This window comes from Cryptotermes secundus, unplaced genomic scaffold (genome assembly GCF_002891405.2).
Source record: "Cryptotermes secundus unplaced genomic scaffold, Csec_1.0 scaffold1084, whole genome shotgun sequence".
Taxonomy (NCBI): Eukaryota; Metazoa; Arthropoda; class Insecta; order Blattodea; family Kalotermitidae; genus Cryptotermes; species Cryptotermes secundus.
Genome location: NW_019724603.1, coordinates 1,057,182 through 1,077,973, shown reverse-complemented (window position 1 = coordinate 1,077,973; position 20,792 = coordinate 1,057,182). Strand labels below are relative to the sequence as shown.

General features: G+C 41.0%; 2 protein-coding genes across 13 annotated transcripts in view; one reads left to right on the top strand and one right to left on the bottom strand.

Moving 5' to 3' along the window:
* Positions 1 to 9,326, bottom strand: part of LOC111862524 (cytoplasmic dynein 1 intermediate chain) — a 63,084-nt gene extending 53,758 nt beyond the window's left edge. For 8 of the 11 annotated variants that reach the window (XM_023847997.2, XM_033750703.1, XM_023848000.2 and 5 more), the window contains exons 1-4: positions 9,181 to 9,325; positions 8,831 to 8,937; positions 8,538 to 8,743; positions 3,602 to 3,720 (exon numbers count right to left, since the gene is read on the bottom strand). In XM_023847997.2, coding sequence (XP_023703765.1) covers positions 3,602 to 3,720; positions 8,538 to 8,743; positions 8,831 to 8,929 — 424 coding nt within the window. In that variant the 5' untranslated portion in view covers positions 8,930 to 8,937; positions 9,181 to 9,325. Of the gene's footprint in view, positions 1 to 3,601; positions 3,721 to 8,537; positions 8,744 to 8,830; positions 8,938 to 9,180 lie in introns of all 11 variants that reach the window. The other 3 variants (XM_023847996.2, XM_023847998.2, XM_023847999.2) reach the window with 1 other exon arrangement.
* An 88-nt stretch (positions 9,327 to 9,414) lies between these two features.
* On the top strand, positions 9,415 to 14,010 carry LOC111862526 (MICOS complex subunit MIC13 homolog QIL1). Of its 2 annotated transcripts, none has more exons than XM_023848007.2 (3): positions 9,415 to 9,526; positions 10,095 to 10,239; positions 13,406 to 14,010. In XM_023848007.2, the coding sequence occupies exons 1-3, from the start codon at positions 9,507 to 9,509 to the stop codon at positions 13,613 to 13,615; spliced, it is 375 nt and encodes a 124-aa protein (XP_023703775.1). In that variant the 5' UTR covers positions 9,415 to 9,506; the 3' UTR covers positions 13,616 to 14,010. The 2 variants fall into 2 exon arrangements, with proteins under 2 accessions (XP_023703775.1, XP_033606595.1); XM_033750704.1 differs by lacking the exon at positions 9,415 to 9,526 and adding an exon at positions 9,867 to 9,963.
* The last annotated feature ends 6,782 nt before the right edge of the window (positions 14,011 to 20,792 follow it).

Below are 20,792 nucleotides of genomic sequence, written 5' to 3'. Positions count from 1 at the left end.
CGATACTGCATCAAGTTTTGTCAGAAACTTGCGGATACCCAAGCAGAAACAATCCGCAAAATTCAGCAGGCTTTTGGCGATGACACAATGGGGGTCACTCAAATTAAAGAGTGGTTCAACCACTTTAAAGATGGCCATATGTTGGCGGACAGTGACCAGCGTTCCGGGAGACTCAACTAGCTGAAATGCTGAGGTCACGGAAAAAGTGTGGCACTGATCATGGAGGACCATCATTTGACCATCCAGGAAGTTGCTGATGAGGTTGGGATCAGCAGAGGTTCCGCAAACACAATTTTAACTAAAGATTTGGGCATGCCAAGAGTGGAGGCCAAATTTGTGCCAAAGCTCCTTTTGCCAGAGCAGCAACAACTCCACCTTGAGGTCGTGCAGGACATGCTGGAGTGCGCCAACAGGGATCCTGAGTTCCTGAAAACTGTGATCATCGGTGTCGAGTCGTGGGTGTATAGATATGACCTGGAAACCAAGGTCCAGGCATCACAATGGAAGCATCCAACATCACTGAGGCCCAAAAGAGCATGACAGGTTCAGATCAATGTGAAAGTGATACTGACTGCTTTTTTTATTACCGGGGTGTTGTGCATCATGAGTATGCTCCACTAGACCAAACTGTCAATAAGGAGTACTACCAAGAAGTCCTCCGCCATCTTTGTGATGCAGTTCAGCGCAAGAGATTGGAGCTGTGGGATGCACTAAACTGGCAGCTGCATCATGACAACGCCCCAGCTCATTCATCACACCTGATCCAGGGTTTCCTGGCCAAGCACGGCATTCTGCAGGTTCGCCAGGCTCCCTACTCTCCTGACATGGCTCCTTATGATTTCTGGCTGTTCCCAAGATTGAAGACACTGCTAAAAGGCTCCCGTTTTGACAGCCACCAGGACATCATACAGAACGTGATGGCAAAGCTGCACACCATTTTAGAATAAGCCTTCCAGAATTGCTTCCAGCTATGGAAGGACCACTGGGCTAAGTGTGTGGAGTCACAAGGGGCCTACTTTTGAAGGGGATTAGGTACTTTAACCACCCAGATACAGAACTTCGTTTTCCTGGCCCAAGGTCGGATACTTTTTGGACAGAGTAGTATATTAGTGTGTAATAGCATCTTATTGATTGCAATATATCATACAAGGAATGTAATGTGAACATAAGCAAACAAGAAATCAAGTGCACACTCATTATTATTACAGTATGATACTTGGTATCATAGCATCTTTCTTTTCTAACATATTTTTTGTCAGGAAAAAATATTCTGACACTATCACAAACAATCTTGGGAGGTGTGAACCTCTTAAGTATCCCTCTCTAAATGAGTTTCTGGTGAGAATATGCTTCAAGAAGATAGAACAATTTTTAAACTGATCAATGCATAACAATAAATGAACCATACTGGAACAAAGAACTGCAAAAAAAACAGCATCATAACACCATATAAACTGCTGGGATTTTGAAACCGGTCTCAGCACTCATTATTCAGAAAACTTGCTGAAGTATTTTGTTCTGAAGAGCCACTGCACTGCAAAGTATCCTTCCTTTTCATTATTAAGTTGATCTACTCTGCAGCTACTGAACACTATTTATTGCACTAACAATCATGTAAGCAGAAAGATAATGCAAGAGCAACACGAGAATCAGCCCTGAATCAGATATGTTCAACACAAAATCTACATGGTCTCGAGCAGACTCAAACCAGCTTCATTCGCTATGACTTTCATTTCCACACCTAATACAGGACTGTATGATTTTGGCTTTCAGGAATGTGCTGCTCAGAAAGTTGAATCTTTTCCAATGTATTGGCAAATTGTGCAGTTTCCACCTTTGGGGCTACAACTTGGCAGAAATTATAACTGATCTTGCAGTGTGCAGTGGGCCGTGAGCGCCAGATGGAGCTGCAATTACATGAAACAAGGAGTTCTATCCACTAGGGAGTGCCCATATGGTTAACAAAAAGTGGCTGCTAAAATATTTTTCATCACCTCTTCTAAGGTCCACTTGTGATCACCTAAACGCTTTTCATCAAGTCCTCTGCAGCTAAATACCAACAATGCGAAGAGCACACAGAAAATCTACACTGACACAACTCAGTACCACTAACCCCAGACCTATGAGCCATCCATAAAACCATACAAGTGATCGCTTCCAGTTTCATTATTTCAAATATGTGCTTTTAACAATACACAAATTTCTTTCACTGTAAGTCATCATATTTCTAAATTCAGGGTAGCGAGGTTCCACTGCCCATGTCACGAATTTAAACAAAACTAATTTGTGCTGCAACTTCATGAAAATGGCTCTTTATATTGAAAATCAATCATAAGCAGCAGGTAAAGCATATGTGTGCTCCATGAGTGTTCTGGTTTGCTATATTACTAGAACACCACATTCAGTAATATCAGTATAAGCAATCCAGAGACAGACATGTATTTCTGTTCATGGAAAATACAAGACAGATGTCCCTAGGCTTCCACAATTTTAACTTGCATGAACATCATATTAACAACTTCAAGTGAACTTTTAAATCCAATATTATTAATGAAGAATACAAAAAAAAAAAAAAAATTAATTGCTTAGAACAAGAGAGATCAGAATCTGGAAATGGTTAAAATGTATGGTATTAAAACCTGTACTTCAAAACCAAGCACATATCTGCATGGAATGAAGGACAATGTCCTATGCACTTCATAAAACATGAGGATATTATATGAACTGATGTAATTTTGTATGATTACATGTAACAGATTCTTCCTTCAGTCAAATGTCTCTAAGGGGTGCATTCAGTTACAGTGGACGCTGTCCAATGCCCAAAATATATTCAGCATAATAATATAGGGAAACAAATCAGAGAGGAATAAAATAGTGAAATTCAACACAACTGTTACAGAAACAAAAAGAAAAATTGTATCTATGTATTAGTTCTACACGATTATGATGACATTAAAGATTAACGGTTTCTTGCACTCTGTCCATTGTCTAATATTCTAAAAAACAGAACACACTGTTTCAGGAGCTGCATCAGCTACCATCCTCAGGTGGAGGGTACCCATTCAATTGAATCTATCAGACTGGACCCCCTTCCCTCCGCCATTAGGAGGTCAGCCGGGATAGCTACAGGCTGGATGACCAAGAGGTCGGAGTTCGAGTCCCAGTAGGGTCAAGAATTTTCTCTTCTCCATATCGTCATCTGGGGTCCATCTAGGGGTACCAGGGGCTCTTTCCCTGGGAGTAAAGCGGCCAGGGTATTAAGCTGACCACTCATCTCCAACTAGTGCCAAGGCCAAGAAAATGTGGATGTATACACCCATTCCCCCATATGCCTTCATGGTGTAGTGCTTAATTACTTAAACACAGGGACAACTTTTATCTTTCCTTCATCAGGGGACAGGGACAGATCCAGTTCACACAATGATTCATTCTGGTTCAGAGAATGTCAGACAATGGATAAAGTCCAGGAAATTGTACCTATGCTCTTCAATAATTGTGACAAACAAAATCAAAACACTGACAATCGAAGAACACACACGTACACACATATAAAAATCAAATGTGCACTTTCGTACACACAATAAAGCTGGCGTGTACTCACCGTCCCTTTCATGGCCTGAGGAAACAGTCTGTGTCTGCTTGGCATATGTGACCATTTCACGTGGAGGAATATTGGTACTTTGCACACTGACAACACTCAGCTGACTGGCTCGTCGCTTGCTGCAAGTACACAATTCTCTGCCATTGTTTTGTTTAGTTAACACTGCATTCTACTCACCTGAAGCTAATTAAAATGCCAGCTAAATAACAGAAGTTTTCACCAGATGATTCAAACTGTATGGAGAAGAGCAGCAAGTGAGCCATTCTGTTCAAGGATGTGACAAAAATAGACTACACATAATAATCTGGCGAACAGTACTCAGTAAGGGAGCTGAGGGTCACTGTTTTCTGCTAGTGCATACATAACATACAGCAACAACATGCTTTATACACAAATGGCCAATTTATTTCTTATTTATTTGCAGTTTATTTAAGAATATTAAATTGTGGCATCTTGTTTCACTCCATAGATCTGCACCCCACGTTTTTACAATCCATGTGCAACATTGGTTAATATTCATTCTCTCGCCATTTTCTCTTTTTTGTTACTACATGTTTTGGCCTAACTGACCATCAGCAAGTGTATAGGTTGCTGTGCTAAGGGAATCCACTGCTCACTGTATGCTGGTTTGTTTCTCTTATGTAGTTCCTCAGAGTCTAGGTTATGTGGGTAAACCATTTGTTTCATTTGGGTGTCCTTGAATAGTTACTATGCATGTATTTGCCTTATGGTTTTCTTGGTTTGTGGCTTGTAGCTCTATTGAATGTTTCTGTTGGGGTGGAAGTTTGTTATATGGTATCTGATGAGGTCATGGATTTTTCAATTGACCTAATCCTTCCAGCCACGCAATGGCCCTAGGGTCGACTCAGTCTCTGACAGAAGTAAGTGTCAGGAATCTTCTTGGGTGTAAAGGTCTGCCAGCACATAAGGCTCACAACCTCACCACCATCTGTGGGCTGTCTAGAAAATGTGGGAGCCTCAAAGTCTCACAACCCTATGGGCCATCATGGCATGTTACAGGGATAGCTTTACTTAACCTCACCGCCATCTGAGCCAACTGTCTAGAAAATGTGGGAGCCTCAAAGTCTCACAACCCTATGGGCCATCATGACATGTTACAGGAATAGCTTTTAACAGCACATCTAAAAACATTTACTTTAAAAATTCATATCTTTACATGGTCTGCCAGCACATAAGGCTCACAACCTCACTGTCATCTGTGGGCTGTCTAGAAAATATGGGAGCCTCAATGTCTCACAACCCTATGGGCCTCCATGGCCTGTTACAGGGATAGCTTTTAACAGCATATCTAAACATGTTTACTTTAAAAATTTGTATCTTTTCAGAGTACAAGAACTGAAGATATCTAATACCACACACACTGAACATTCACAATTCAAAATTTTACACAAGAGCAAAGAAATAATCTAATCTGTCACATATTCCATAATGGAAAATACTGTAAAATAATAACTTTCATGAAAGTCCTACCTGAAACCACAAAGCTTAACATAACATAGCCTCTGGTGCCTTAAGTGTTCATCTAAAACTATAAAATGAAGGTTATGTTAGGTTAAGATTTTTGGTTAGGTTTGGTATTAGGTTAAGCTCCTTTCTCAAACATTCCAGAAAGCACTCTCCTGAACTACACACTTCACTTTACCTAGACAGAAAATACACAGAAATTACAGGCTGTTTAACACTTTGCAGACTGCCAATTTAAATATTTAAATCGCCCTGGGGACCGGCATTTTTAAAACTGCTACCCTAACTTGTGCACTGTTCACTTTAAAAATTAATATAAAATCTCCTAACTAATTTTATGAATTAAAATTTTTGGAGAACACTTACCAATGCTTCTAGAAGTGCTTGAGAGTGTGATATTTCTGGACACATTCCCCTTTGTGAAGTGGCATTACACAGAACTTGCAATGTAGACAGTCATACTCCTTTTTTTTTGTGAACTGTGCAAACACAGCACTGCCTAGAGGGATGCTTCCCCTTGGAATGTTCACTCTTCACAATTTTCACGAGGGTATGTTTCCGCACATCACCCGAGAGTCGCCCAGGGGTGTCTACATGAGGACTGCGAGGGGTCGGAGTTGATGGGCCCGGTAGCACTAAGTCTGTGCCTGACTCTGGTTCTGCCGCCACCATCTGGTCTGTAGCCCAGGCCTTTGCCACATTCATCAGAAATGCTTTGTATTTCAATTTTGAATCAGGATTTAGATTTTTGTAAACCAAAAATGAATTGAAAATGGCACAATTTATAAGCCAAAAGGCAACTTTCTTTGCCCACTTTATTATTTTCCTAGGAAGAGAATAATAGGACAAGCATTGATCACTCTATCAACTCCCTTCATGAACATTTTATACTCAGAAATACAGACAGACTTCTTTACCTGTCCATGTCTCCTTTGAACATCAACCATGCTCAAATTGTAAATTGTGGAAATCATATTCACAACACGAGTATCCACATCTCCAAAAAACAGTTCTGCTACTTCAGACACTTGTGTTGGTCCAATGGAATTTGTTTCACCCCTGGGTTTCCAGTAAACTGTCCCAAAGTAGGCGCTTTGTCCACTTTTCCCCATGTGGCTGTCCCCGCAATTTTACTACCTGCACTTTCCTTGGAGCTACTTTCACTTTTATTGTCTGTGGCCACAATTGTTTGTTGTCCCCTGTCACTGCCATTGTCTGAATCACTTTCACTACTCCTCTCACAAGGCACATCAGATAGATCATTGGAGAACAGGTCAGATATTTCTTTTTCTCTGAGAGATTGCTTGGTGTTCAACCACTTCTGTCCTTGATTCATATTGCACTAACTTCCTGCCTGGTACATAAGAGCTTGAAGGGTCAAAGATCATTTTCCTTTGGAGGGGGAACCAAAACAGTGAGGTCAAGTTACTGCCTACTAACCAAACATTCCGGAGTAATATTACGTAGCAGTCATTCATTTGGGTGGTGCCAGAGTGAGGTATAGTGTGTTACAATCTAACATGTCCTCAAATCATAATAATATGCCGCCGGTTCACCACATTTAAAAGCACTGGGCATAAAAATATGCCACCGGTCTGCAAAGTGTTAATATAAAGAATACAACTGATAAACAAAACATGTTTTTAATTATGTTATAATTCAGCATCCTGTTGCACTGTATAGATATGACTTAAGAGCTTTTGTGTTGTGTACGTGCAATGTCGTTCACTATTCTTTCTCAGTATTCCTTTATTGGACACTACATATTTTGGTTTAGGTGGCCATCTTGAGGTGTACAGGTTCTTATGGTTACGGATTCTGCTGTTCGCTGTAATATGGTTTCCTGTACACCTCAAGATGGCCACCTAGACTAAAATATGTAGTGTCCAATAAAGGAATATGAAGAAACACTAGTGAATGTGTTTCACCTGGACAGCACAAAAACTCCCAAGTCAGAACACGTTTTTAATTCTTGACTTATACATAATTTACTTGCAAAAATTGTCATGTTCAAATCATTATGTCCTACTCCTGAGAACACTGTCTTGTACATAACTGTTTAAATAAAAAACTTAATGTCATATTTTGTTATATATAAAAATATTTAATTTAACTGTTTATGTTGGTAGTTTACGGTCTACCATTTCCTTCCTTTCTTGCAAGTTGGCACACACTGACCCTGGCATCAATGCTGTGCCACTGGAAGCCTACTCATCTTTGAACTTCTAAATACCATCATTATCATCATCATTCATGGAGCTGAGCCCTTCTTGAGAAGCTGCCAGTTGTACAGATACTTGAAAACTTCCCAGAATTTTATGAAACCCAACGGTTCATTACTGTGTTCACAAGAGCCCTCCATTGGTCCCTATCTTGAGCCAGATCAATCCAGTCCATACCATACCATCCTATCTCCCTAAAGTCCATTTTAATATTGTCCATCCACCTACGTCTTGGTCTTCCCAGTGGTCTCCTTCCTTCCAGCTTTCCCACCAATATCGTATATGCATTCCTCCTATCCCCCATTCATGCTGCATGCCCTGCCCACCTCATCCTCCTTGACTTGATCATTCTAACTATACTTGGAGAAGAATATAAATTATGAAGCTCCTCATTATGCAGTTTTCCCCAACCTCCTGTCACTTCATCTCTCTTTGGTCCAAATATTCTCCCCAACACTTTTCCATTTATTTCTTTAATCACAGAATCCATCCAGGTCCGAAGCTTTTTGAATATTTTCATAAAAAGCTTATTTTTTATGGTGAGCCCAATGCTCAACCCCCAAGCTGAAGGACCACCCCTTGTTGTCTCTCTGTGACTGCTTACTCAGTATATTCACTGCTTCCCTCCATATCCAGAGGGTGTCTCCTCCATCTACAACCTGAGGATGCGCCATACCATGGTGAGAAGGGACCCACCTAACATTCCATGTCAGAATACCAGTATGTCAAATATATAAATTCTGACATGATAGCAACACACAGGCCATTTTTCTAAATTCCATAATAAACAAGAAACAAAAATAATTTTCTGCCACTTCATAACTTTGACAATTGGAGATTTTTGTAGTCTTCTGTGGCAGGGTAGTACTCTGAAGATGGAGGCAAAAGTCTTATAATTTACCTGACTACATCACATTACAAAAGTCACTCCTGTGAAAACCTTGAATCTAACATATGCAATCCACATGCCCACCCACTTAATAAAATTAAATTCCAATTTCATGAAAGCTGGTAACTTTGCTCAAAATTTGTTCCTTCTATACCAGATTATTATAGAATATTTTATTTTATGGTGTTAGGCTTAGCGCTGTACATTTAAATAGTTAGTATACCATGTGATGGATATGAAATTATTATAGTAAATATTAAAACCCTTTACTTAAAATCTAGGGTTATTTTATTTATGACAATTATCAGAATTCTCCATGAACTTATTAACAACCACTTACTTTGAGGCAGCAGGAGGTGCTGTATGTAGCTGCAGGCTGGAGTCAGGAGTGCCATTTGCACTCTGTTCTGGTGTCAGACTTGACAGACTGGAAAGGCTCGAAAGGACATCTGAAACCGGTGCCACACCCAGTGAGCTTAACATTTGGTCCAGTTCCTTCCGCTGATCCTTTTCAGAACTGACAGCTCTAATTGCAACCTCCTCGGCCTGAAAAATGGACATACATGAACTTAGTATACTGTAATTCAAACAGTTCTCTTTTCAAATTTAAGGTAAAAGTCAAGTTCTACTTACATCTTTCTGTGCTTTTTCAATTCGACGTCTTTCTTTCTCTTCACGAAGGGCCTGCAATTTTGCCTTCTTCCTTTCAAGTTCTGCTTTGCGATCCGCCATGCTTCTCTCTATGTTGAAAGATTCAGCATTTTAGGTCTAATCTGACAAAACCGACTCGTTCTTATGAAGTAGGCAAAATTACTTAAACAATTATGTGCATAGAACTGATGAGCAAATATAATAGATTCAGCCAGGAAAGCACACGAGCTGAAACTGCCAACGAACACTGAATATTTATCGACACGGTTTGTGACCTCACTATTGAAACATGATGTGTCCATCATACTTATAGACGTGTTGAATATACTTACACTTTTCAGCGCTTCCGAAGCATATAAATCTCAGAAACTCAAGTAAACCAGGCTTTATGCAAAAATAATTTACGCATTACAACCGGCACTGGCAGAAATAAACACAAATGTACACCAACACCCAAATCAACTCCGCTCCCGTCAGTACCGCCCACAGATGAGAGTATTACCAGAATCAAGGGTAAGTATACTTTCTGTGCTTATCATCGTACTATTGGGTCGAATGAACAGCAGAAGTATATTGCACGGTTCATATCGTCTTTCATGCAAGTTTATAAATCGATATAAATGGCCGTTAGGAAAGGTTGTTTAGGAAAGCTTGTAAAATGGCATATCGTTTGTTAAAGTATGTATGAAATATAGTTCTTTCTTATACAGTTTGTACTCATAGGCATAATATAAGAATACTAAACGTTTGGAACGAAAATCAAGTTGGACTATTTAGATAAAATTTGTATGCATATTCCCCTGTCCATTTTATAATTTTTACAGATAATATTGATACTCAAATATACATTGTCATTGGTACTGTTAGCATATGATGTATAGATGAACACAATGTGGCCTTCCTCTAACACAGTGAAAGACAATTTTAACGAATACTTGCTTGAGAAGAAAAAAATATGGCCTCGTAATTCTGAGGGATCCGTTCATAGGTTAAGTGAGAGATGCATATTTATTCGTGGTAGTACAGTAGATTCTGCATCAGTGAGGTCGCATGTAATATGCGTAGACTACGTAGGAAACTTAGACGATAATATGCATAATGGTGATAATGATTATGTGAGTAGTGTAGTTTTGAAAGTAATGTAATTTATATTGTATTAATATTATGACCCATATTCGATTGTCTTAAAAATTATGCTGATACTGGAATATTATCATTATAAGACAAATCACTATTTTCTTTCCAGGTTTGGAGTTAAAGTTGGTTTAGTTGGTGGTGTGGTTTATTATACCATCGATGAAGGTGTATGGAAGAGCAGTGAACATACAACAGAACTTTATTCAAAAATTTATAAAAATGTAGCACCATATGTGAAGGAAGTCCCTGTTGAGGTAAACTTAATGAAAAAGAAAGAGGATGTGCTTGTGATTATGGAACTCTGATAATAATTTCATTCAAATTCACCTTAACTAACTGCATACAGTTTGAAGTCTAATGGTAGTACACCTTCCCATAAATCATTGAGCTGCTGGTGGAAAAGTTTGATGTTCCTTCTGTCTGGTCAGGCTATGGATATTCAAACTGCTAGTGGAATCTTCAAGCCTATAGCCTAACAAATTACAAATAAAACTTTCTCAGATTACAGCAGATGCTGAAAGTGCTCTCTATTATGTATACATTCATGGCACCTTTATCAAAAGCTTATGTTTATGTAGTCAAGTTCTTGTTCAGAAACAGAGGAAACTCTAATCCTGCTATCCTGTGCAAGGCACTTGAAGTATTTTCAAAGTAAATGATTAGCAAAACACAAACTTCAGTTTCCCTTCAGTGACCACTCGCTGTTCCAATCCAGTTTCATTTTTGTCCAGTACCAGAGAACATTTCCTCTGTGACCCAACTTGAGAGGAACCTCAGGCTCATCTGCTTGAGCAGCTCAACAATTTGCAAGAAACTCTTAAGATGATCACACGATATCTGTCTATAAGTAAAGATTCTACAAGGAACTGAAGTGCACTATATTTCCTGTCTCAATGGAACCATCTTGGATGGAACACAACTTTTTTTTTCCAAGGAAACATTTCAAGTTAGATGACATAACAGAGGCCTAATAGACACAGCAACTTCAGTAAGTATAAAGCAGCAGTTATAACATTTCATTTAGGTCATGTATCGTGCTCTCTGTCCCATCATCCTGTGTGACTCTACAGTTTTGACAGCTGTGAAGAGTACTGCCTTCTGGGATACAGTAGTGGGATGTGTAGTCTAGTTAATTGACATTTCAGAGTAATATACTGCCTCCATCTTCAGGTATGAAAAGTATGCCAAGCAAACAAGGCTATGTTTCTTGCTGGTTGTTTGACCCATTCTTCAACCCTGAAAATGCAGGTAATATGTTCTGCAAAACAGTTGTGAACTTGTGTCGCATCCCAGAAGTCAGAACTCTTCATGGTTACTGCTGTAGTCCTATTTTGCTGTGTCTAGCAAGTAAACTTGTACTAAGACCATCCGCAGATGCACTGCATCTACATTGCACGCTGTGAGGAATGCAGGAAGCTGGAGCCATTAAAGACGCGCAGCAGCATGAATCAGCAACTATTACCTGAGCCACCACATTTGTGGTGGATAAAGTGGCACTGGGGCAGGTTTTCTCCAAGTACTTCAGTTTCCCCTGCCAATCTTCCTCACCTATCATCTGGGGCTGGTACAATAGGCCAGAAGTGGCCGCAGTGCAAGGGACTTAGTCCCACCCCCCTAGCAATAAAAAAAAAAGTATACTCAGTGTCAGTTTCACTGCTGAAATAATGCTCTGCTCTGTAGAGCTACAAACACAATTGCTTTAGTTCAGCTCAGCTGAGCACTACACAAGTACCGTAGTGACCAGTAGGTATGTCTACTGTCATCCGTTCCTCCCTCATCCTGCAAGTGTCATGATTAGAATCTGTCAGTAAGGGTAAAGGTAAAGTTGTCCCTGTGCTTTAATAATTAAACACTACACCATGAAAGTGTATGGGTGTATGTATAGATCCACAATTTCCTTCACCTTGGCACTAGCTGGAGGCGAGTGGTCAGCTTCATGCCCCCCAGCACCCATTAGATATGAGGTTGGGTGGACCCCAGAGGCAGTATGGACGATGTGGAGAAGAGAAAATTCTTGACCCTACCAGGACTTGAACTCCAGCAGTCATGTACAAGAGCTTTTAAATAAATGCACTGTGTGTATGTTAGAAACTTTTAATTAAGTTTTAGAAGGATGTGTTGCAGATAAGATGGTAAGCCAGTGAGAATCTGTCAGTACATCTCACTGGAGGTATTATGGCTTTCTCTCCAGTTGTCTAGGAATTCTGTTCACACAAGTGTAAGCAGTGGTAACCTTGACTAGTTGCATGTGTTGAGCTGGTTGACTTAGGGTAGAGGGGCAAAAAAGGGAAATAGAATAGGTAAAAATTGGGAAACCTTGAGTGTCATCATCCCTGCCATCCTTGGGACATCTTTCCATGGCATCAGTATAGTATGTAAACCACAAGATGGAAATGGAAAGGAAGGAGAACTGAGTATGAGTATGAGGGGTGAGCCATAAAAGCTGGCCCTCCTACTGCGACCTTCAATGATCCATTGTGCTTCCCCTTTGGATTAACCCTTTATTAAACCTACACTTCGAATGAAATGTAGGACTTTATTTATGGGGGCATCATAAAAGTCACTTGGTTCCATGAAGAATCGACCCAGGTGGCGATATCTTGGATAAGCTATAGCCTCACAATCACATGAGATGTGCGTGGCTGATTCATCTTCTTGTAGGCACCTTTCACACGTTGGGTTTTCTGTCAGTCCCAGTTTGAAAATGTGCCCTTTTAGGTAAAGAGAACTGATCAGGTGAAATAATTCAGTATTATGACAGGGAGGCTGGTGAGCAGTAACTGCATAGTCCCTTGGGCAAAGTGCAAAAGAGCGCAGTCACAAGCATTAAATCTCATTATCCATTATTTGGGATACAATAGTCTCATGGAGAAGTTCCTTCCTAGGCTTCTTTATGTGTCTTCTTTTTTGAAGCTCCTCAGTAATAATTCCTTGATCGTACACCTCCATTGCAAGTCAGTGCCAAAGGGCAAGACACTTATTTCTTGCAGAAATCTGTCCCTTCACAAAATGGAACCTCTTGAAACATGAGAGGCATAGTTCTGAAGTGACTAAATTACAAGGTGAGAAAAATGTTACAGGATGACATGCTTAGACGGTTGCATACATATGCACTTCTTTTGAGGAAGGAAAAGAAGGGGGAAACAGAAAGCATATGAATGTCAGCTATTTTCAACTGTTCCATTGTTTTAAGCACTTAAGAAAATCTAAGGAAGGGATTTTATTAGGTAACCTGGATAACCCCTCCCCCACACACACACACACAGACAGAAAAATGAAAACTCCAAAATTTAGGTGAATAAGTTGTGTGCTAGAAGGAACTTAAATGTTGTCCTCACTTATTTAATTTTTCAGCTACACAGGGCACACAGATCCATTGCATGTCTTTCTGTCTTATGAACATATCTTTTTGATTTTCAGGTGCCAGAACTGCCAAAGGTAGAAGAAATCTCCTTCCTGACAAAGAATTATTGGAATAAAGGAGTAATTGCATCGTTTGTATTCTTGAGTGACCTTCCCAATAAGACGGCTGAGTTGAGTAAACAGGGCTATGAATATGTTTTAAGGCAACTGGAGCAGAGTAAACAGAAGAACACTAGCACAACCAAAAGCCAGGAAACTTCCAAGTAATAAAAGCTGTTATAGTCGTAGTAATAAATTGAATTGTACAGTAGAATTCTTGCATAAAGGCTGTGCCATAGCTCAAGCGGTTAGTTGCTGGCTTCCCACTGCGGCAGCCCACGTTCGATCCTTGGTCTGGTCAAGTGGGATTTGTGGTGGACAAAGTGGCACTGGGGTGGGTTTTCTCCACATGCTTCGGATTCCCCTAGCAATCTTCATTCCACCAAATTCTCCATCATCATAATCACCCGGGACAGGCTACAATAGGCCTATCAGTGGCCGCCGGGCCGAGTGGACCCAGTTGGACTCCCCCCCCCCAAGCGAATAAATAAAAATGTACTAGTGATAAACTTGTGTGCGTGTGACATTATTTTAATAAAATGAATTCTGAACATGGCTTCATATATTAAGTCTTTCAGTGTTCTGTAACAGTAATCCTCAATGTTTTGAATCTTGCATCCCATCACAATAAAAATGATGCTCATCCTTTTCAGAGTATTTTACAATTATGGCTGGAAAAAACTGCATAATGAGGAGCTTCATAACTTCCACTCTTCTCCAAGTATGATTAGAGTGATCAAGTCAAGGAGGATGAGATGGGCAGGGCATGTAGCACGAATGGGAGAGAAGAGGAATGCATATAGGTTATTGGTGTGAAAGGCAGAAGGAAAAAAAGACCACTGGGAAGACCAAGACATGGGTGGGTGGACAATATTAAAATTGATCTGAGAGAGAGGATGGGATATGGATTGGATTGATCTGGCTCAGGATAGGGACCAGTGAAGGACTTTTGTGAACATGGTAATGAACCTTTGAGTTCCATAAAATGCTGGGAAGTTGAGTAGCTGCACAGTTGGCAGCTTCTCAAGGACTTGGCTCCATGAATAAGTTAGTTGGCCTTGTACTTAACTGATTAAGCATTATGCCATGAAGACATGGCTGAGTGGAGGTATAGCTCCACCATTCTTGACCTCAGCATTAGACATGGGTGGTCAGCTTCATGCCCCAACCAGTTTGCCCCCGGGGAAAGAACCGCTGGTACCCTGTGAATAGAAGACATGGTGGATCCCAGAATATTAATTATTAATGGACCACATTTGCCACCCAACCATTTGAGAAACACTGCCCTAACATACAACATACATTGTTACTACCTTCAGAGAGCCATGAGAATTCAACATGTTGCTGTCATCTGAGAAATAACTAGTACATTCCGAAGCTGTCATATGGCCTGGAGAAACATAACAGAACACTGTACAGCTCTGAAGTACAAACAAAAGGATACTCATAGAAAAGTTCTGGGAATACCACTGCTGGTTAAAAGATGAATCTTAAGAGATCCTAACTGACATGCAACAAAGAAATCTCATACTGGAATAAGGCTTACCATAGTTCATGGACAGATATTATACACCATGCATTCTCTACCCTAGTGAACAGGTATCAGTCATACATATACAACAGAAATGTTAATGGCCTACTTCTGCTTGAAATTATACTCTGAAGAAAACCGGCCACAGTGAAAGTATGCAAATCAAGTAATAAAAAGCAGAATATTCATCTTCTTTTTCCACGCTCTTCAACCTGTTTTTGGGTCTTGATCATCTTCCAGAACTCCCTCTCCTTTGGCTTCTGCCACCAGTTACTGACTTATGGTTTCTGTATGCCAAGTCAGTGAGGTTCCCATCCCATAATCTGAGATACGAGGCTGCATATCCAACTTCTTTTGTGGGGTGGGAGTGTCAACCCACGCTGATTGTCCCATTACCTTGGTAAGGTAAAGTTGTCCCTCTGCTTAACTAATTAAGCACTAGGCCATGAAGACGTATGGGGGAGTGGATGTATAGATCCACAATTTTCTTTACCTTGGCACTAGTTGGTGAGTGGTCAGCTTCACACCCAGGCCACTTTACCTCCAGTTGATTAGCTACCAGTACCCATTTGACAGGAGGCTGGATGGATCCCAGAGTCAGTCTGGACATGGAGATATGGGAACATCCCACATATTATCATGCTGTTTCGCCGATCAACAGTCAACACTCACTCCCAAGTCCATGGCACATTGCTACACATTGCTGTCAGCTCTCATATTTATACAGCGCTCGCTGTCCGGCTCATTTTTCACCATCACGCGCGCTAACCAATCACATTGCTGCCAGCACTCGTATTTATACACACTTGCTGTGCTAGCCAATCAGCGCTCACAATAGCAACTGCAAATTTCGCTCCTCTATCAAGCATGGTATAAAAGGAGCAGCTCCAACCCAGCAATCATCAGTGACCACATCAGCCAGTCAGCCATTACACCTAGTCCAGAGCGATCAGTCTTTGGAGTCATCGGCTTTTCACTGTGTCAGGGACGGCTGCCTCGGCTCTCTGGCAGTCATGCCCAACACACCGGGCAACTGGCACAGCTGCCGCCACTCCAGCAACCACGCTCTGCGACCACGCAACTTCTGGCAACTGGACAATTAACTCAGCTGCCGCAACATTAGCCAACACACCGCAGTAGACATTATTTCTACTGGCCAGACAGACCAGCCGAACGGCCATAAAACTCTATCTACCGCAGTGGTTGTCTATTGGAGTATCGACAATCCCACAGAGAAGAGATATTTCTTGACCCTACCAGGACTTGAACTCCAGCCCAGAGGAAGTCCCTATACCAAGTACACTATGCTATCATTAATTACTCCTCACTTATCTGCACTGAGTACCAGTGCCACATGTTTAGGAACCTGTAGCGTATACTGGACATTCAACAGTGTCTAGAGTAGTTCTGAAATGAGCTTTGTAAAAAATATATTGTAGGATCTTGCAGCAGTGGTTATGAAGAGTTATCTCTGGCACATGACATGTTCCTCTGAAATGTATCACATTATATCCTACACAGCAGAACTCTTAAAAAATATGCTAATACAAATATGTGCCCTACTATGATCTAATCTGTGCGCCATAAGCACATAAATATACGGACCCAGAAACTTAAAACTACTGACACTGGGATCACAGTACTTAAAATCAGCCACTAAAATGCTGCAAAATTGTATCAGTATTGCACATGACCTTGGAGTCATTTAAATTCAAGTGAAAAATTACACGATATTTAATAAGCACTTCCTATAAACTGCTTTGGATGAGATTCTCTGCCTTTTTAAACAAGGCAAGTGTTAACACATATTTTAGGAACTCGATAATCTTACAGATCTCACACAACCAAGCGGTGGCCTGCCAGTTGGACACCTCTGATATACAGGAAATGGGTTCGTGAGAAAGCGGACCAAGCTCATGCAGCATATCTTCGATTTGCAGTTCCTAATTTATTCTGGTCCCACTGAAAGGCCCGCACAAACAATGTCGGGTTAACCAATTTTGCATTGCTTCTGTATTATAACAGTGTGCAGTTTGGAGACAGGCCAGTTGCCCTCCGAAACACTGAGCTCTCTCCATACTGCACACTGTTATAACACAGACTGTTCAATCACCACTGTGAGAACCTAAAATCCAACATAATTTTACATTCTTCAACACCATACATTTACTTTTAAATGGAGGGACATGCAGATCTTGGGGTATCTTGAAGTCTCTCAGTTCAATATTTGGTCTGATTAGTGTGCATATTTTCTGCTTACAGACTGACAACTTTATTTAACATGTAGTGCAATGTACAAGGTAAAGTTGTCCCTGTGCTTAACTAATTAAGCACTATGCCATGAAGGCATATGAGGGAATGAATGTATAGATCCACAATTTTCTTGACCATGGCACTAGCTGGAGGTGAATGGTCAGCTTCACACCCACTGGACAGGAGGCTGGGTGGACCCCAGAGCCACTTTGGACATATTTGCTAAAAATGCAGGGCCTCAATTCAACCTACCAGATGCAGAGCCCATGGATTATTTTAGTTTATTTTTCAAGGACGAGCTTTGGAATAACACTGTTATAGAGACACACAGGTATGCGAGACACAAAATTTCAGAACTTCAGCTTAGCCCGAGGTCCATTTGGAGTAGGTTTGGTCTGTTGTGTCAGTTCCTGATATGAAGGCGTTTTTAGGTCTAATTATAAATATGGGCCTAATGCCATTACCTGACATGAAAGACTATTGGTCTAGTGAGTAGGCAAAACAGATACCATTTTTTGGCAATGTAATGTCCAGAGTTTGCTTTTTGCAGATATTTTGGATAATTCACTTAGGAAATTATACCACTGAATAAAGAAACCAGGCCATCAAAAGAACAAGGAAAGTACATGGGGTGATAGAATATATAGAGAACAGTTTCAGAAATATTTTGTGCCAGGTAAAAACACTGCAATAAATGAATTAACAATTGGGTTCAAGGGCAAAGTAATTTTCAAAACTTATAATCCAAAAGAACCTACGAAGTGGGGGCAACAGATTATTTCTATAAGCTGACAGTGACACTGGTTATGTTCACACTATAATTCTGTATTACGGAAACTTACAGGTAATGTGTATATTATTGCTAGTGGGGTGGGACTGCGGCCACTTCTGGCCTATTGTACCAGCCCCAGATGATAGGTGAGGGTGATTGTGGAGCAGTTGGTGGAATGAAGATTGGCAGGGGAAACTGAAGTTCTCAGAGAAAACCTGTCCCAGTGCCACTTTGTCCACCACAAATCCAACTTGACCAGACCTGGGATCTAACCTGGGCCACCACGGTGGAAAGCCAACGACTAACCGCTTGAGCTATGGCTCGGCCTAACATGTGTAACTTGCCACACTCAGAAAAACTTTTCACTTCAAGAACAGTTCTTTCCTTGATGGACAGACAAGATTTGAGTGTATTTGAAGGCTACCATCTCTTCACTGACAGATTAAGTTGGCCCAAGAATTGGACAATCAAAAACACCACACAACAGGCACTCATATGCTGGTAGAGTTGGCAGTCCAAAACCACTGAGGAAGGAGGCCATCAAGAAAATGAAGGGTGGGCACACTTGCCTACAGAAGAGGGAATGTCCTAATGGGCTGGAAAGACAAGAGGGTGGTGGTTCTCATGTCTACATATCATGACACATCAATGGAAAAAATAGTGACCATTCAGAAAGGGGGCAGGAGAAAGAAATTCAAAAGCCATTGTGTGCGCTTGACTATGCAAAGCATATGGGTGGTGTAGATCGCAGCGATCATTAGTGTGCAACATATGCTTTCATTCGTAAATCTATGAAGCAGCAGAGAAAACTCCTTTTCTGGTGCCTGGAAGTATGCATTCTAATGCATACATTTTGTACAGCAGCCATAAGGTATACATGTGAGTGAAACAAATGTCATGTCGAGTATCAACGAGCTCTTGTTGAAAATCTAGTAGGCAATGTGCGCAACCCAAGAAAGAGGTCATATTCGGGGTTAGTTGAGAGAGGAGAGAGGCTAAATACAGCACCTCACTCCTTCTGCCAATATGAAAAAAAAAAAAAACTGCATTGTGTGCAGCAATCAGAAGGTCAAGGGAGCCAGAAAAATCAACTGGCCATGTGTCTTCGGGAATGTTTCAAAAGATATCACACTCTCAAGAACTTCAAAAAGTTTTAGTGTAAGTCCTATAGTTTATTGGGTTTTTGTGTTTTGTGTACTAGGTGGTTCAAATATGACCGGGACTGATTTTTTTGTAAACAAGCTGCACTGTGCAGCAGCTGTGTGACCTTGAGAGAGTGAAGCCACAACCTCCACCCTCCCTCCTGTTAGGGTTAGAACCTGTTCAGTCCTGTCTGGAAGTTGCTAGTGATGAGCGAACAGAAGGTACCGCGGAGCGTGGAACAACGCACTGTGATCAAATTCCTCGGAGAAAACGTCCCGTCTGCTGAAATTCACCACAGACTCCAACAACAGTATGGGGAAGAGTGTCTCTCACGGACCTGTGTGTTTGAGTGGTGTAAGTGCTTCAGAGAGGGCAGAGAGCGCGTGGAGAATGAACCACATGATCGTCAGCCGCGAACATCCGTCACCAAGCCAAACATTGATCGTGCAGACGCACTTACTCGTGAGAATAGGCGCATCACTATCAAGGAACTTGGAGCAGTGCTGTCCATCAGTGCTGGTAGTGTAGAAGACATCATGAAATACCACCTGCACTATCGCAAGGTGAATGCACGGTGGGTACCACTCACTTTGACGGACGTGAACAAAATGGTGCGCATGCAAGTTGCCAGTCGTCTCCTACAGCAGTTTGAAGACGAAGGTGATGCATTTTTGAAGTCTATAGTGACCACCGATGAAACGTGGGTGCACTACTTCATTCCCGAGTCCCAGCAATCCGCCGTACAGTCCCGATTTGGCACCAAGTGATTTCTACCTGTTCGGAAGGCTCAAATCAGACTTGCAAGGCATGCAGTTTGTGGACAACACCGCCGTCATCCAAAATGTTCGGGAGTGGATATGCCGCCAACCACAAAACTTTTTTGAAAAGGGCATCAGGATGCTTCCAGAACATTGGAAAAAATGTGTTGACTCCGGAGGGGAGTACGTTGAAGACTGACATGTGCAAGTAAGTGTTTGGCAATTTTGGTTTAAAAAAAAATCAGTCCCGGTCATATTTGAACCACCTTGTACATAGAAGTGTAAGTGATAATTATAACAAGAAAGTAATATGCATATATTTTATACTAGAGAACAGCTTAGCCAGTAAAACACTACAACCTCTCTCCACACTTGATTGTCATACATCACTACAAGGCAGAGAATTTGTCTTCTTGCATTGTGCTGGGAAGTACACATTTTGCTTTTTCACTTTTTGAGCAAAACAGCTTGCTTAGTGGCTCTGTAGGGATTTAAAATTCCTTGACAACCTGGCTGCAGAAATTTTTCCAAATGCGACGACCGGAAACGGTTAAAGGGTTAAGAGGAAAGAATGGCTATCCCACAGATACCCAATACATCCAGAAAATGTATTGAAATACATCAGGCATCTGTGTGATTTGACAGATTACCAGAATGGCAGCTGGGATGGAATTCATAGGATCCAATGGACAGCGTGTCAGCAACAAATCTTGAGCTTCCGCAGAAGTATGGAACTTCTTGATCCATTGAATGACTATCAAATGCTGGCAAAAAAAACCTGAAACAATGCTTCAGTTGCTGTAGTGTAGTATAAACAACATAATAATGGAATTCTTACAGATACCTTCCAATGCATCATCAATTATACACATTTAAATATGCCTCCCA

What these genes read in the sequence shown, in the direction of transcription:
- LOC111862526 (XM_023848007.2), top strand. Translation starts at nt 9,507, where the DNA reads ATGGCATATCGTTTGTTAAA. An exon ending in ATGGCATATCGTTTGTTAAA is followed by an intron (nt 9,527 to 10,094) that starts GTATGTATGAAA and finishes TTTTCTTTCCAG; the next exon opens with GTTTGGAGTTAAAGTTGGTT. An exon ending in TGAAGGAAGTCCCTGTTGAG is followed by an intron (nt 10,240 to 13,405) that starts GTAAACTTAATG and finishes TTTGATTTTCAG; the next exon opens with GTGCCAGAACTGCCAAAGGT.